Source organism: Alexandromys fortis, unplaced genomic scaffold (genome assembly GCF_014885135.2).
Source record: "Alexandromys fortis isolate MF-2015 unplaced genomic scaffold, M_Fortis_MF-2015_v1.1 scaffold_66, whole genome shotgun sequence".
NCBI classification, from domain to species: Eukaryota; Metazoa; Chordata; class Mammalia; order Rodentia; family Cricetidae; genus Alexandromys; species Alexandromys fortis.
In genome coordinates this window covers 4,973,004-4,988,904 of record NW_026067950.1, presented here as the reverse complement: position 1 = coordinate 4,988,904, position 15,901 = coordinate 4,973,004, and the positions used below count along the sequence as shown (strand labels likewise).

General features: G+C 46.5%; 1 protein-coding gene across 2 annotated transcripts in view; it reads right to left on the bottom strand.

Annotated features, from left to right (window-relative positions):
• Abcc4 (ATP binding cassette subfamily C member 4 (PEL blood group)) overlaps window positions 1–15,901 on the bottom strand; it is a 205,409-nt gene that overhangs the window by 15,125 nt on the left and 174,383 nt on the right. For both annotated transcript variants that reach the window (XM_050150376.1, XM_050150377.1), the window contains exons 27-29: window positions 12,838–12,927; window positions 5,953–6,125; window positions 5,218–5,323 (exon numbers count right to left, since the gene is read on the bottom strand). In XM_050150376.1, the coding sequence (XP_050006333.1) occupies window positions 5,218–5,323; window positions 5,953–6,125; window positions 12,838–12,927 (369 nt within the window). The remainder of the gene's footprint in view (window positions 1–5,217; window positions 5,324–5,952; window positions 6,126–12,837; window positions 12,928–15,901) is intronic.

Sequence of the window (15,901 nt, the reverse complement as noted above, 5' to 3'; positions counted from 1 at the left end):
AGGGGTGGGTGGCGTGCTAAGACAGGAGGAGAAAGAAGGCAGAGATCTCTGAGAGCCATGAGGCAGGGCAGTGGGATCAGAGGACGGGAGAGAAGGACTCAAGAGTTCCACACGCTTCAAACCGACGGCTGTGGGCAAGACGGAGCTTAGAAGGAAGGGAATGAGGACTCAAGGCACGGACTCTGTTAAGTACCGGGGAGGAGAAAGAAGGAGAGACAGGCAGTTGCTGGAGTGGAAGTTGGGGTGCACACGGGGCGGCGGAGCCAGGAAGAGGACTTTGTATCTTCAGTCACTATATGGACAATGTGACCAAGGGTCTAGATTTTCCAGAATAAACAATCGGAAAGCCACTCGACATGGCTCTCCCTGAACAGAAAAAAAGTGCAATTTCCATATTTCTCTTAATGTGTTTTGTAAGGACAGTCTCCTGGCATGCTCTGCTTAGACCCTTCCCTTCCTGGGCCCAAGTAAACTGTAAACCAAACCGCACATTAACACTTATGTGACAGTCTCTCCAGGAACGACTTCAACATGCCCACTGCCGTCCCGCAGGTTAAGGACTGGATGAGCCAAGCGGTTACATAAGCTCATCGGAGCCGCGTTATCAGACCTACATCTCTGCAGTCCAGGCAGTCGTCGTCCCAGATGTGAAAACGAGATGGTCCCGTTTCAAAATAATTTAATCCACTTTATCCATAGGGCATAACCACGCCTTCCGACATTAACAAAAGGAAAAATTATACTGCAATTATAAAATATAGGTCTCTCCCAAGCAAAAGACTAAGGCAGTAAATCAAAATGACGACTTTTCTATTCTGCACAACAAGGAAGTAAACCTCGGTCTTCACCGCCTCCCCCCCTTCTCACATTTCTTCTCCTGGAATCCGAGCTTCCAAGTTAGTTAGAACACTTGACCCGAAACTGTAAGCACATTTTTGAAGGAACATCTTTTTTTGTTTTCTTTCTTTTCTTCTTCAACGACCTAATTTTGACCAAGTAGGCTTATCAAAAATGTTCCACAAAGGTTCAAAAACAGAGCTGAATAAAAGTCCAGTTAGTCGCCCGTGGTCTGCTTTCCTAGTGGGGTGTGTTACTACAGCCACTGGCCTTATCTTCTCTGGGAAAACAACTCAGAAGAAAGGTAAAGATTATAAGACCACAGTGTGGCCTGTCAACAAGGAGCCACAGCCCAAGTCTCTGAGCCTGTGGTTCTCTACCATTTAATTCCCCAAGAATTGCCTGATTGCTGCCAGAGGGGGTGGCTCACATAGGCAGGGGTGATAGCTGTGGCCCTTTCCAAACATCTTTCTTTCTCTCTCTCTCTTGCTATCAGGAGAACCCACAGAGCTGTGAGGACAGAGGTGTGCAGGGACCGGAAGGGAACACTGCTATTGGTGGAAGGGAAGGCAGATGTCAGGTACCCAGTTAATCCTAAAAAAAAAAAAAAAAAGAAAAACCCACGAGAGGGAGGAAGCTGCTTTTAATGTGGAGATAGTGCTGAGCCTCGGGAGAAGGAGGCTAATTGTCTGCCCTGCTCCGTTGTTTTGTGGAAACTGAGCAAATGAGTGTGATCAAATTAGCTGTCATAAAGACTACAACGGGCTTAATAAAGTTAGAGTGGGAAGAACATCTTCATAGAATAGGATTCTAAGCCTAACACATTAACGGTGCTTAATGAACCAAAACTGGTTAAGAATCCCTCTGGAGAGCCAATACATAAACAAAGCCATTAATTAGGTCACAGTCGTTTCCCAACAAGCCTTTTGTTGGAATCACTTACAGTAAACACAGCCATACCCATCCGCCTTTGTGGCATATTCACCGGAGCAATGAAACATAATTATTACATGTTAATCACTTGTAATCGCTTAACTTCACGGGGACACGCTACTGCTTCTGGCCTTCGGCAGCATCACTTCCGTGGCCACTCCCTGAGCCTGGATCCTGCTCTCTGGTGCATGGGGCTGTGCAGGTGGTTGACATGATGTGATAGTTTGAATGAGAATGGCCCCCCATTGGCTCCTATGTTTGAATGCTGGGTCCTTGTTAGTGGAACTATTTGGGAAGGATTAGGAGGTGTGGCCTTGTTGGAAGACGTGTGTTACTGGGGGTGGGGGGAGGCCTTTGAGGTTTCAAAGGTCCACACCAAGCCCAGTGTCGTCCCCCTCTGCCTGCATACCAGGATGTAAAGGTCTCAGCTATGGCTCCAGCATCAAGATGAGCGTGGACTAGCCTCTAAAACTGTCTCAGTCACGGTGTATCTACACAACAACAAAGCAGTAACTAAGACACCTGTGTGCGTCTTTAAGGCGTTAGAGCAAGAAAACAGAAAGCATGTTTTCTAGAAAAGGAGCAGGTACTTTTAGGACAAAACAGCTTCAAACTTTGACCAGGATGGTGTTAATTGGGTTCAGTAGAACCTTTTGGAGGTGGGCACTATCAGGGAAGGTTAGGACATTGGGGGTGTGCCCCTGGAGGGGAGTGGGGGATCTTGGCTCCTCCCTTGCTCTTCTGCACCCTGGCCATGGGCAGAGAGCTCTGCTTGGCTGCACATCCCCCTACGATGCAGTGCTTCACAGAACCAGACGATCAGACGGGATCTTACAAATCTGCAGCCAAATCAAATCTTTCATTTAAAAAAAAATCTGATGATCTTCAGTATTTTGTCAGAGCGACAGAGCTGGCAGACCCACTGGTGTTTGACTGAACTGAAAGTTGAGGTGTGAACAGAAGTTCTAGAATACAACAACCTGGGTGAACAGAGCAGAAGCCAAGACCCCCATCTCTGAAAGTAGAGGCTGCACATCTTTTGGGTCCCCTGAGTTGGGAGCCTGTGTCATCCTTACAGAAAGCTGCTCAACTGACCACACTTGCAAATCCTGGTGGATCTCCTCTGATACTGCTTTTGAGCCTGTGGCCAGCGAACTCTACACTGAAGACTTCCCCACATTAGAGTTCTGAGTAGAAGGGGCAGTGCCACAGGGACAGGCGAGGTCACGTGCTCAAAGAACCCTCTTCCAAGTCTTCTCCCCAGGTCTCATTCATGCATCTCAGTGTTCACCTTGAAAACCAAGGTGGTCGGACTCCTCTCTCTTCTCATACTTTATCTGTCACATCTAGTCACACCCCTTGCAATTTCTCCCAAACCCATTCCCTGTGCTTTTCATTGCTAGCGTCTCAGTCTATGCCGCCAACGTTCAGGAGAGGAAAAGCACACAATTGCCAGAAAGATAGCAGACAGACAGACAGACAGACAGACACACACACACACACAAAGGACAAAGCAAACACCACCGTGGCTTCACCCATAGCAGAGAGAGGATCATGCAGTGGGGTGAGGCTAGGAAGGGGAAGGGCAGGCCAGATTATATAACCTGCTTTGTCAAACCACGCTAAGGATTTAGACATAGATAATGAGAGACAAAAACTCTGACTGTGAAGATTTAGCAGGAGACACTATTGAGCAAAACACTAAACCCTGTGGCCAGTGACAACAGAGGTGAGCGGCGAAGGGGCAACTCGCGAACGAGATGTTCACAACTGTGGGTCAAATAGTGATTGAAAGATTTAGCAGTGACCGGTTGACATTTCTGCGAGATCTGTCCTTCCCTGCTGATGGCAGGTGATTCCCATGGAACAGAACACATCCACATGCCCAGCATCTACTGGCCAAGCAGGTGGTTCTGGGTGTGTAAGAAAGCAGGCCAAGGAAGCCATGGGGAACAAGCCAGCAGGAGCCCTTCTTCTACAGCCTCTGCTTCAGTGTCTGTCGGAATATGTTGGCTGGTGAGAGGTCGCAGTTTGCCATAGCCTGGCAGCTTTTTCTAAGCTTGGCGATAGGGAAATGCCCTCCCTCCCCAGCAAGACTTCCTGTTCTCTACCTGCTCTTGTCTGGAGGATGTCCCTGGGCCTGGAGGACTGCCCTTATCCAAGATCTGTCTCTAAACAAGATGCCTGATTCATCTTTAGCTGTCAACAGACCCCTGCTGGGAAGACTGGTGCTAGGGGCTCTGAGATTGGACCTGACTACCACATACTAAGCCTTGTGATAGCAGCAAGCCACTTAGTACAAATTAGGGTTTGTCCCCTGGTTCCTCAATCCTATATATTCCTTATAATCTGGAATAAAGTTGAACTGATTTACCAAAGTCTGTCTCCTAGAGGGCTCCCTCTGCCTGTGCTCATGGGCCATATACAAAACTTTCTGAGCAGAAAAGACGACGCCCCCCCCCCACAAGTTTTTGCCTCAGTTTTCTGCGCAGGTTGTAAGATGTAAATAAACCCTTTATTCCCACGTTGCTTCTGGTCGTCGTGTTTATTAGAGCAATAGGAAGCAAACTAGCGCAGCCCTTCCCAAATAACCACACAAGTGATTTCTTTCTCACTCTCAGCCTTCCTATGACTGCTGTGGGAAAATGTGCTTGCACACTGTAAAGATTTGTCACTCAGATTGGTTTAACAAAACGCTGATTGGCCAGTAGTCAGCCAGGAAGTACAGGTGGGATGACCAGACTAGGAGAATTCTGGGAAGAGGAAAGGCAGATGCAGTCACCAGCCAGATGCAGAGGAAGGAAGATGAGAACGCCTCACTGAGAAAAGGTACCAAGCCACATGGCTAACACAGACAAGAACTATGGGTTAATGTAAGCTGTAAGAGCTAGTCAGTAATAAGCCTGAGCTAATGGGTCAAACAGTTTATAATTAACATAAGCCTCTGTGTTTCTTTGGGACTGAACGGCTGTGGAACTAGGTGGGACAGAACTTCAATCTACCTATTTCTTTACATACGGGTGCCGATGTACCAAGGTTAGAGTATTCTGTGACAAACACTAGCCAGTACAGTGCTCATAACTATGGAGTCATTCCTTCAGCCCCAGAGAGATTAGCGTTTGGTCATGAGAAGCCAAAACAAGGTGACATGCACACAAACTGCCCTCCTATTCTGGAGTCTGAAACAATATCGTAACTCACTGCCTAGGTTTGGGACATTTCCATTCATATTTAAATGGTCCTGAAAATCTACTTAAGCATACTTAAAATAGAAGTATATGAAGGAGTACACAAAGGTAGACTGTCTGTAGCACCGAGTGAGTGCACACCGAAACACTTGAGGTATGACTAGTACGTGACTGATTGACTGGTTAGCTCTCAGCCTGTGCAAGGGAGGATGAACAGGAAGAGGGAGCACACATGGCTGCCACTGGGGGGAGGACTCACCATTATCTTGTCACTGTCTATGATAGTGTTCAATCTATGAGCAATGGTAAGCACAGTGCACTGGGCGAACTTCTCCCGGATCTTCTGTTGTATTAGCTCATCAGTTCTGGAACCACAGACGTCACATTTAATTCAGCAAAGATGGGGAAAGACTTAAAAGATCACATTACTCTTAAGACTGTTTTTAAAATCTGCTTATTGTTGTTGTTGTTGTTAATGTTATTATTAGACAGCTCAGGCTAGCTTTGAACTCACTATGTCATTCAGGTGACTTTGAAACCCAGAGCCTACATGAAGCTTCCACATGCTAGGATTACAGGCATGCAAAGCCACACCTCCTCCCCTCCCCCCCCCCAAAAAACCCTAAAATCTAAAAAGTCAACTTAGAAAGAATGCAAATGATTCTCTCTCCAATGTTTGACACAGAACTGGAATTTGGGAATCTAATTTACTCAGAAGGCCTAGAATACAGGCTGAGCATTCCCTTTCTGCAATGCTTGGAGTCAAAGGGGCCTTAGATTCTGAACTCTGGCATATTTGCGAGCACGTAATGGGATACACACAGGCAGAAGACGATTTTGTAACTGCTTAAGTAATTCTGTGCAGGACTCCGCAGCTTGTCACACATCTGAAGGGCAGACACACCCAGACACATTCCTCAGTACCATCAAATCCTTCCCTGGGGCCAGAGTGAGAATTCAGGTTCGACCCACCACGACCACTTTAGCTCTGTACCTCGGATCCACATTTGCTGTTGCTTCATCGATGATCAATATCCGATTTTTCTTTAGAATCGCCCTCGCGAGGCACACTAATTGTCTCTGTCCAACACTAAAATTTGATCCGGATTCTGCTAATTCAGTATCCATTTTGCCAGGGAGGTCTTCAATGGCCTCTTTAAGCTGTACCTATAGATGCAGACAGAATGGTATGTTCATAAATAAACTATTAAACAAATCCCTTCAACTCCAGAACTCTGCCGTACTTCTTCCCAGAACTCTCACAATGATGACATTCACCACTGATGAGCGTTGCCTGCTGGTTCTGGGTCATGAGTTAGCGCCGGTTGTGCCTGTAAATACTTCATTGGTAAAATATAGCAAGACAGAGAATATACCTTCACAATGATTTAATTTTACTTTCAAATTGTATGTGTGTGTGTCTGTGTATGTGTGTGTACAGTTACATGCATGTAAATGAAGGTTCCCGGAGAGGCCTAAAGAGGGCTTCGGATCCCCTGGAGCTGTAGTTACAGGTGATTGTGAGCCCCTGTTGTGGAAAAGAACGTGGGTTCTCTACAACAGCAACAAATGTTCTTAACTGATGAACCAGCTCTACAAGCTCTACAAGCCCAAGGATGTCCCTTTTTATTGGTTAGTTAAGAGAAACCTACAGGAGTGTAGAGAGACGAAAACCAGGACAGAGTAGCGATTGCACAGTGCTTGGGAGATTGGCTACACCAAGCTGACAGAACACTCTAAACCCCTCATCACTCCGATGACCCAAACCTCTACGAATTTATCAAAATCACTGAACCACACTGCTTCAGGGACCACTTGCTGTTAAAGAAGTCATACGTCCATGAAACTGGTGCATTTCAGAGCCACCCACCCCATCACCCTAACTTCCTTCCAGTCACATGACACCCACTCAGAACCTTTCTCCAGAAATCATGGAAGTCTCTCAGAAATGAAGCTCTTTCCACATGGAAGATGTCCAATAGAAAAATGAAAAACAGGATCACTACAGTCAAGTCCCCCAAGAGACATTCTGCACAGGAGCTAAGTAGGAATTCCGCACAGCCCTCTGAAGAAAGAATGTCGTAGGTACCCTGCTGCCGTCCTGGAAGGTTTGATCAACCACAAAAGCCTTCAAAAGCTCAAACAATTGGGAACTACTTATTTAGTGTCAGGACCCCCGGAGCACGTCCCTTCCTAAGTTCAGTCTCCCATCACTGAAGCTATCACATGCATCTACTTTAACCACAGCGATGTTCCACAGTGAATGACAACCCACAGAAAGGACAATGCAATACCTTATTGCCTGTCTATGATATACTTCTAGTAATCTAGCTTTGAAAACTTGAATGATAAGTTGAATAATAGGACATCAGACTACATCACTGGGTTGTGGTTCAGTCCTATGAATATTTGCTCCTGGAGAAATTTTACAGAACGAAGGCCAAACTTGGACTATCCTTGAGAGTTTCAGAACAAAGGGTCCACCCATACACTTCATTCAGAGAGCAACAGATTGATGAGTGGGCTCTGGGGCTCGAACTGAGATCCCCAGGCTTGTAAGGCAAGTCCTTTGTCAACCGAGCTATATCCCTAGCCCAGATTTTAAATTTGTAAACTGAAAAACGTAAACCTAGCTGGGTGGTGGTGGTGCACACCATAAGTCCCAGCACTCAGGAGGCAGAGGCAGGCGGATCTCTGTGAGTTCGAGGCCAGCCTGGTCTACAGAGTGTGTGTGAGAACAGGCTCCAAAGCCACATAAAAACCCTGTCTTGAAAAACCAGGAAAAAAAGTAAAAGCCTGAGCTTAAGTTCCACCTGGCTCTGCCAATGACGAATTCCTGACTGTTCCCTGTCTCAGCTTTCTTACCTGCAAACGAAACACAATGTTATCATAACCCAGATGTCTATCTCCAAACACTGCCTGCTGGGATAGAAAATGAGTCACTGCAAGTAAGTGTTTACAGCAGCGCCTGCTACAAAGAGATCAATCGGCGTTACCCATTACTAACAATGCCGTCACCCGGCTCTCTTCATGTTCTGAGGTTTATTGCACCGACTAGTCTGCATTTTGAATGCATAACCATTTACTGATGTCCCAACTTCTCCACAAGAATTCCAGCTCCAAGTGGGAGTGTTCTGCCTGTCTTGATGATTACTGTAATAGCTTAAGAATCTACGATGCCTACATAGCACGCTCTCAATAAAGAACTGTCCGAACACATGGCGAGTCAGAAGAATGTCTCGTCCATATCTGTGTCTACAAGTTAGAGAATAAATTCATATGAATATATATATATACTTTATATAGAATGCAATCACATTAAATGGCATTGCAAAAGAAACATATGGCTTATAAACGTTCATTGGTCCCAGGATATCATAATAGTCACACTTAAAATATGGAAAGCACCTTAAAACTATAATTTCAGGAAAGTCGATCCAATTATAGTATTCTAAACTGTTTATTTAAGTACAAAATAGTTCATATTATATAAGTTTGGAAAAACAATGAAGTACACAAAATTGATAGTGCTCATAAATTCTCTGACGTTATCATTACAAACACTTTCCCTACTATGCGTATTGCATGGAAGACATCCCAGAATCCTTTGCAGATTGACAAGGGTGTTTGCCTCTGCTTCCCTCTCTTTGAAGCTTGCTATGGCAATCTGAATGAGAAATGCCCCTTTTAGGCTCACGTGTCTGAGTGGTCCCCAGTCAGTGTTGCTGTCTAGGGAGGCCATGACACCTTTAGGAGGTGTAGTCTTGGTGGAGGAGGTCACTGGGGTGGGCTTTGAGGGCGTATAGCCTCCTCCAATTCCTGTTACCTTTCTTTCCACTTCCTGTGTGTGGACGGAAATGTGAGGGGCCAGCTTCCTGCTGTCTGTTCCATGTCTCCCATGCCACGACAGATTTTATCCCTCTGGAACAATAAGCCAGAGCGAGCCCTCTCTTCCCTAAGATGCTCTCATCTGGGTGTCCGGTCACAGCAACAGAAAAGCAGCAGACAGACTTACTGACGTTACATCAAGAAAGGCTGCTGTGCTGGGAAAGAGAGCCCGAGATGCGATCACTGAATGAAGCCACAACAGAGCCCAGTCCAGGAAATCCACAGATGAGGCCATGCGTGCGTGGAAAAGTGCTAAGTCACACACTTCCTGATGGGTGCTCACGTGCCTTTGCCATGGTCTCCTGTAGCGATATTTTGTTCGTGTTCTGACAAATAAAGCTTGCTTGAGAATCAGAGCGCAGAGCTAAGCCACTAGTTAGCCACAGAGGCCAGGCAGTGGTGGCGCACACTTTTAATCTCAGAACTTGGGAGACAGAGACGGACTGATCTCTGTAAGTTCAAGGCCACCCTGGGCTACACTAGATTGAATTAGTCTAAAAGAGAAACAGAGACAAGTGGTGGCAGCTCACAGCTTGAATCCCAGCACTAGGGAGGTGGAGACAGGAAGTGATAGGGCTGGGTGGAGAGAGGATTATGAGGCAGGAGGAGACAGGAGCTCAGTGCAGTCTGAAGACGCACTCTGAGGAATCAGAGACAGGACTGCCCCTCCGGTCTGAGCACTGGTAGAGGTAAAAGGTCTCTCTAGTGGATGGTCACTCTGCTTCTCTGATCTCTTAGTTTCCCCCACTAATATCTGACTCCGGGTTTTTATTTTTAAGGACAATTAGAATTCACGCAGCAGGGAGATGCACGGCATCCTAACAGACACCGTCCATGAGGACCCTGACTAAATGGGTCTCACACCTGCAGACCCAGCCTATTCTTCACGGTCTGTCCCGGGGTCCATGCTATTTACAACGGAAATAACGCAGGGCTGATGCGCTGCTGGTTTTAACTGCTGTGAGCAATTGGCAGGTTCCATCGCTACCGACCACCTCTGTCTTCTTGTTGAGCTGCTGCTGCTTCCTGGATGCTCCAGTAGATACTAATAGCAGCAACATTTCTTCTGTTATTAGCTTATATTCAGAGGGAACTTTCAGTACATCCAGAAAGTTAAAAAAAACAAAATGAACAATATTCATAAGATAGTCTCTCTTCTGAAAGACAAATTTGTTTTTTTCCCCCTCTGGTATTAGTAAGAAATAGGAGGGCTTTAAAAACACAGTTCTTTCTACTTGAGGTCGTTAGAGATGACAATGCTCTCTGAAAGATCCTCACGTGAACTCCATGGGCTTGGGCTCCCATCGGCATTCACATCATTGACAAAAGGGTCAGGTGTTCGTTGGTTCCTCCTCCTCCCTACCCCCCCCCCCCCCCCCCCCCCCCCCCCCCCCCCCCCCCCCCCCCCCCCTCCCCGTCTCTCTCTATCTCTCTGTCTCTCTCTTTCTTACACAGGTTATCCTTAAGTCCATAGACTCTCAGTCAGGTTTTAGCCTAACAAGAACAGCCAAGGCCATCAGCTTTCCTACCATTCACGGAGGCAGAATTTGCTCTGGTTTAGAAACACTGCAAAGACGACGCCACAGAGAGAATGGAATACGGCAATCCAGGGAACCTGCCTGGTTGCTTCCAGTGTACCTCCCCAGACACACACACACATGTGTGCGCGCGCACACACACACACACACACACGCTTCCAGTGTACCTCCACAGACACACACACACACACTCGCTTCCAGTGTACCCCCCCACAGGCAGCTGAAACTATATCATAAATACAATATTGATTCTAATGTTTAGAAAATATCCTACTCTGATTTTTAAAAATTTTAGCAAGGCAAAACGTTGCTAAAGAAAACCCATGACGGGGTAATGCCATACTTCTCTCCTGATACACAAGGAAGCTCAGAAGCAGGGTGCAGACCCCCACCATGCTTGAACTCTGGTCTGTCTGTGTCTTTTCTCATTTCTGTTTACAGCAGCCTCAGGTGGAGCATGAGCACAGGCAACCCTCAGGACGGTCCGACGCTTCTGCCACCTCTTTTGTCGTATGCGAGAAGCTACAAAAGTTTCATTCTGTCTATAACAGACGAAAATAGGTGTCAGGCACCCAAGTTTGAAGATGCCTTTGGACGGGACTGGGTCTCAATTAGCATTTCTTCACCGCTCATGGAACGATGTATTTCTACAGTGATTTTACTATCTGAGAATCTCTGAAGAGAAATTTAAGCTCTGAAGCGAAGAGAAAAAATAATTTACTAGTAATTCCTGTTTTCTCAGGGTGTGTCACAGGCTTGCTGTTGCTTCGTCCTGTCTTTCCATCCTCTGTGATCTCCAATGTGTAACTGTTCTTTCCCTACATCTTCTTAGAATTTTCCTAGAGAAAAATCTCATAGATGGATGAAACCGGAGACCAGCCACCATTCTGGTTGGACTTGGAGAAGAAGGTAGCCGGCCCAAGCTGGGAAAACAAAGTCCCCGCAGCTGCTGGGAAGCAGGGTGGGTGTGTAATGACTTGGCACTGACATGTCTTCAGAAGCAGGAATTGCTGGCAGGAAGCTGCCAGACCTCCAAACTGGTGTGCCCTCAGTCAGAACCCATCTTAAGCTAAAGATTTCAGAGCGTACTTGAAAGGGTGACAGGGACGAGTGAGCTACCTCAAAACATTAACCACTGACGACAGTGAGGAACTGATCACTGAGGTTTTTTGTTTTCTAGTTTTTGTTTTTTAAGAAATAAGCCATGCTCACATATTGATTAAATGCTTACTTTTTAAAATTAAAACCGAGCTAGGTCTTAGGAGGGATTGTGGTCTAAGATATGATTTCTATTATTAAGCAGCTTACAATTAATTTGCAGAACTAGAGGGAACTTGCAAAATAATTACCTCTAAACATATAGACCAGAAGCAACTTAATGGTCAAAATCGTCGCCTGTGTGGGAAAGGAATCCCCAAGAAGCGGTCTGCAGGGACGCGCTACACAAATAATAAGAAAATCCTCCCAGATTAAAGGTATCAATACAGAAACGTAGCCAAGGCTCCAGGAGTCTGCGAGCTGGACTCCCTGTGGCGTCACAATGACAGGGTTGTCAGTAAGCATCACTCCCGTAGTCTGTGTAATTTGCCCTCACAAACACCTCCTTAGGAGGCTCCGAAGCACCGTGTAAGTATGATCTCACTTTTTGTTCTGTTAGTAATGAAAACAAGTGCCTCATTTTCCTAGATGCTCCCCTAAACGGAGCAGTGGGGTGAACGGCTGTGGCAGTCTGCGCCTTCTGAGCGGAACTGCCCGTCTCAGCTGTGCGTACTTACGGGACCGCTGACATTCTCCCGCAGGAGGCGCGGACAGCGAGGGCCACTAGACCGTCAGAGTCACACCTTCTGTTCACCTGTACGCAATTCTGCCCTGAACGGCCTCGGCCCTGCACATGGACTTGGGGGTCTCGGGGAGGAGCTAGAGTAGACAGAGGAAGGTTCGTGGAAGGGGGACTCGCTCGACAAAGCCACAGGGAAGCCACCACCCCACGTTAGAGACAGATGTTCCAGATGTTAGTGGCTGCTGCGGGGTCACCCATACTTCTGCCTGCCACATTCTCATCCATGCTCTGTAAGTGACCTAATAAACCCACTGGTTCCCCAGGGGGATCTTCGGTGGAAATGAACTCTGTTTTAGTCTTGGGACCATATGAATACCGAGTGGGTAGATATTTTTTATGCGTCTGCCCCGGGGAGACTTCTCACAATAGTGGCTCAGGCTACTTAGTCACTAGGGGAGTTTGAGCTCTGTGAAGGACAAGTAAGATCATGTATTGACTGAGCCAGGTTTTGGAGCAACACGAGGTACATTATTTTGGATTGCCATCATCAATACATACTCTACACCCACCCAGCTCATGAATGCTCCCCGAGGTGTCCCACCAGCTCCCATGAAAGGCTTGCTCTGAACACACACACATACACATCACATATGTGATGAAGAAGGTCGCTTACCTCTTCTAAGGCGTTCCACAGCTCCTCATCAGTGTGCTCATTGAAGGGGTCCAGGTTCTTCCGCATTGTTCCAGTGAACAGAACAGGTTCCTAAAAGCCCAGAAGAGTGAATGGCATCTGACTTTCAGAGCAGAAAAGACAGGTGAACGAACGCACCAAAGCTCACTACAATCATCAGTTCTAAGGTTTCACACACTTGTTTACCAGAGGTCAACTCTATTATAATTTCCCCTCCTACAAAATGTGACCCAAAATGTCTTCTTGGATCTCTGAACACTAGCAAAAGAAACCATGGCGGGGTGCCATTTTAAGGAGGGAATGAAGGAAAAGGGGAGTTCCTGTTGTTGAAAGCTTTCCGGGAAGTAAACACAGATATATTTATTTGAGTAACATGACATCAACTGAACTATAAAAATGACTTGCCAATCCTGATTAGGATTCTGGAATACAAGAATTAGCATGATTAGCTGAAGTTTGTGCTTGAGGTGAAAACTGTTCAGTGTTTTGTCCTTTGATAAAGCGTCTTCTGGGATCGGAATCTCTTTGAATACCTGTCGGGACGCGTTCTATTCTTTGTTCAAAGAGGATACCAGCTAATGGGGCCAGTGACACCGGATGGGAATGGCCCCCGAGGTTGCATCAGCCCGTCCCCACACCACCTTGCCTGGGCATCAGGGTTACCTGTCTCAGTGCAACCTCATTACCTTCGAGGGCAAGGTCACCTGAAACCCATTGTGAGGCAAGGGTGGCAACACTTCTTCCATCCTCCTGTTTCAGGAGGAGCCCACAGGGAAACTGCTCTTGAATCACACAGGCTGCCTTCTAGATTTCAAGGGAGCACCTTCTCGGTAGGCTTAGGAAGGCTGTGCGGATTTTCTAGAAGAGCCTATCAATCTCATAACCTAGACATGCGTAGAGGAGAAGAGGCCAATTGGCTGTTCTCAGTGAAAGGCATAGATATAGAAATCGAGAAGCCACGGTTCTTCCACAGGTCCTGGAAAACTGCGCCCGGGCTATAAATGTGGGAAGTCACCCAGCCTTGAGGCAGGGACTTTAACGCTTATAAGACAGAGGAGGAAGAGAAGGAAGAGGGGGACTTTTCTCCAAAGACTGATAATGTCACCCACCTCTAAATTTTAGACTGGCGACAGAAAAATGTGGATGTAGAAGTTCAGTGGGGTACCACTCCCAAATATGTACCCCTCAGCAAAATCCCCAAGCTAAATGAATGACACTATCATTGTATTTTATTTGTGCAAAGTTGATTGGGCTACCTTAAGAAATTTGAAAACTGCTACTGAATTGAACTGAACACACAAGGCTTATCTAAGGTTATGCTTAAAATTACAGAATTTAAGAGACTAAGTAGCTGCCTACATATGGAGGAAATTTATCCAGAATAAACGTCATTCCACTGGCTTCAGATTTAAAACACACACAGAGACAGACATACATACGCACATACGCCCTCTCGTGCACGTGTGAGTGCGCGCACATACACCCCCATGCACTCTAACACACACACACGCATGCACACACACGAGTCACGATCAGCTCAGAGACTCCAGGAGAACAGCTGACTCCGCTCCTGCTTACACGAGGCCCAGAGGGCATGCCGCCATCTACCATCCTTCCTCTCTCTGATGCTCTCCTCACGCACCACAAAGGCTCAACGCCATGGCCGCTATGTCACTCAGGGACCCCAACTGAGTGGCTCTAAGGATGAATGTATGAGGAGCTCCAGCAGTAAACATGGTCAAGGAATCAGCCATGAGAGAAGCGAGAGATGGCCTCGTTGTCTATACTAAAGACAGGCCATTTTCCTGTCCAGGATAGCTGATGTTACCATCAGGCTCCTCTCATACAGCAAAATCCCACACAGCCAATGTCAGGTCTAGACTCAGGCATGGCCTCCTAGACTCACGATGCCCTGTCCTGAGCAACCTGGTTCATGACAAAATGTTCATGATTAGCACAGTAGAATGGCGCTTTTGTGATGTAGAGAACAGTCATGAAAATGCACAGTCTGGTCCAATGCCCTGTCTCCTGACCAGGTCCTCCCGCCTGTCTCAGCCACACCTTCTCCTTTAGGAGGCTCCTTCACATGGACACACCTGAGGACCAGTGAGAGACCCTTCACAGGCCATGCAGAACATAAACACCTGCTCTACCTTGTGTTCCAAATGCCAGCCTCAGCAGAAGGCCCTTGGGAGGCTTGACTATCTCCAGACCATTGTTCACTAAAATAAGGGTCTCTATTAAATCCATACTGTCAATTAAAGGGGATATTGGGCAATCTCTCATGTTTATTTAGCAATATTAGAAGAAAATAAAAGAGCAATTTTCTTTGTTATGACACGCTGGATATATATTTCATAAGAAATTTCATCAAGATTTGTTGAACAAGGAGAATGACTTAATAAAACATTAACTGGTTGAAGCTATATTTTCTTTAAAAGCAGCAGGCAATTTGTCCACCATGGTTGTTTTACTACGCCAACATATATTACACATGGCGCTCACTTCCTTTGTGCGCCTGCCAAATAAAAGCCCTAATATCATCTTCAGAGGGTCATAAAGGCGTTCGCAGCAGACACACACTGAGAGAGGAGATAAGGGTCAGGCTAAGTTTCAGTTCTGATAGGTATGGTTATTTAAAGTGCCCACCTCCATGCACTGAAGTTCACAAACGAGGCTTATAAATAAAAAGGGCTGTAAAAACGTTTGCTGGCAGACAGAAGATTTCAGTGTGGGGATCAAGGGGAGGAACAGACAACCGGATTTATTAACGTGGGTGCCCTTTCTCTGATGGTACAGTTTTCAATGTGGGTTTGATTTAACCTCCAGTTGGCTAGCGTGGTAGAATTGGGAAAAGAAATAAATGCATGTGTTCAACACAGCAATAAGATCAGAAGACGAGTGTACCAAATTCGTTTCTGGTCATCCTCAAGTTAGAAGTTCTAAACCTTTGCGCCCCATTCAGTAGCAAGCTTGGCTGTGCCTCACCCCGTGGCTGGCAGGCACATCACCCCGGGGTGGCCCGTCTGAGTGAGAGCATCTGGGG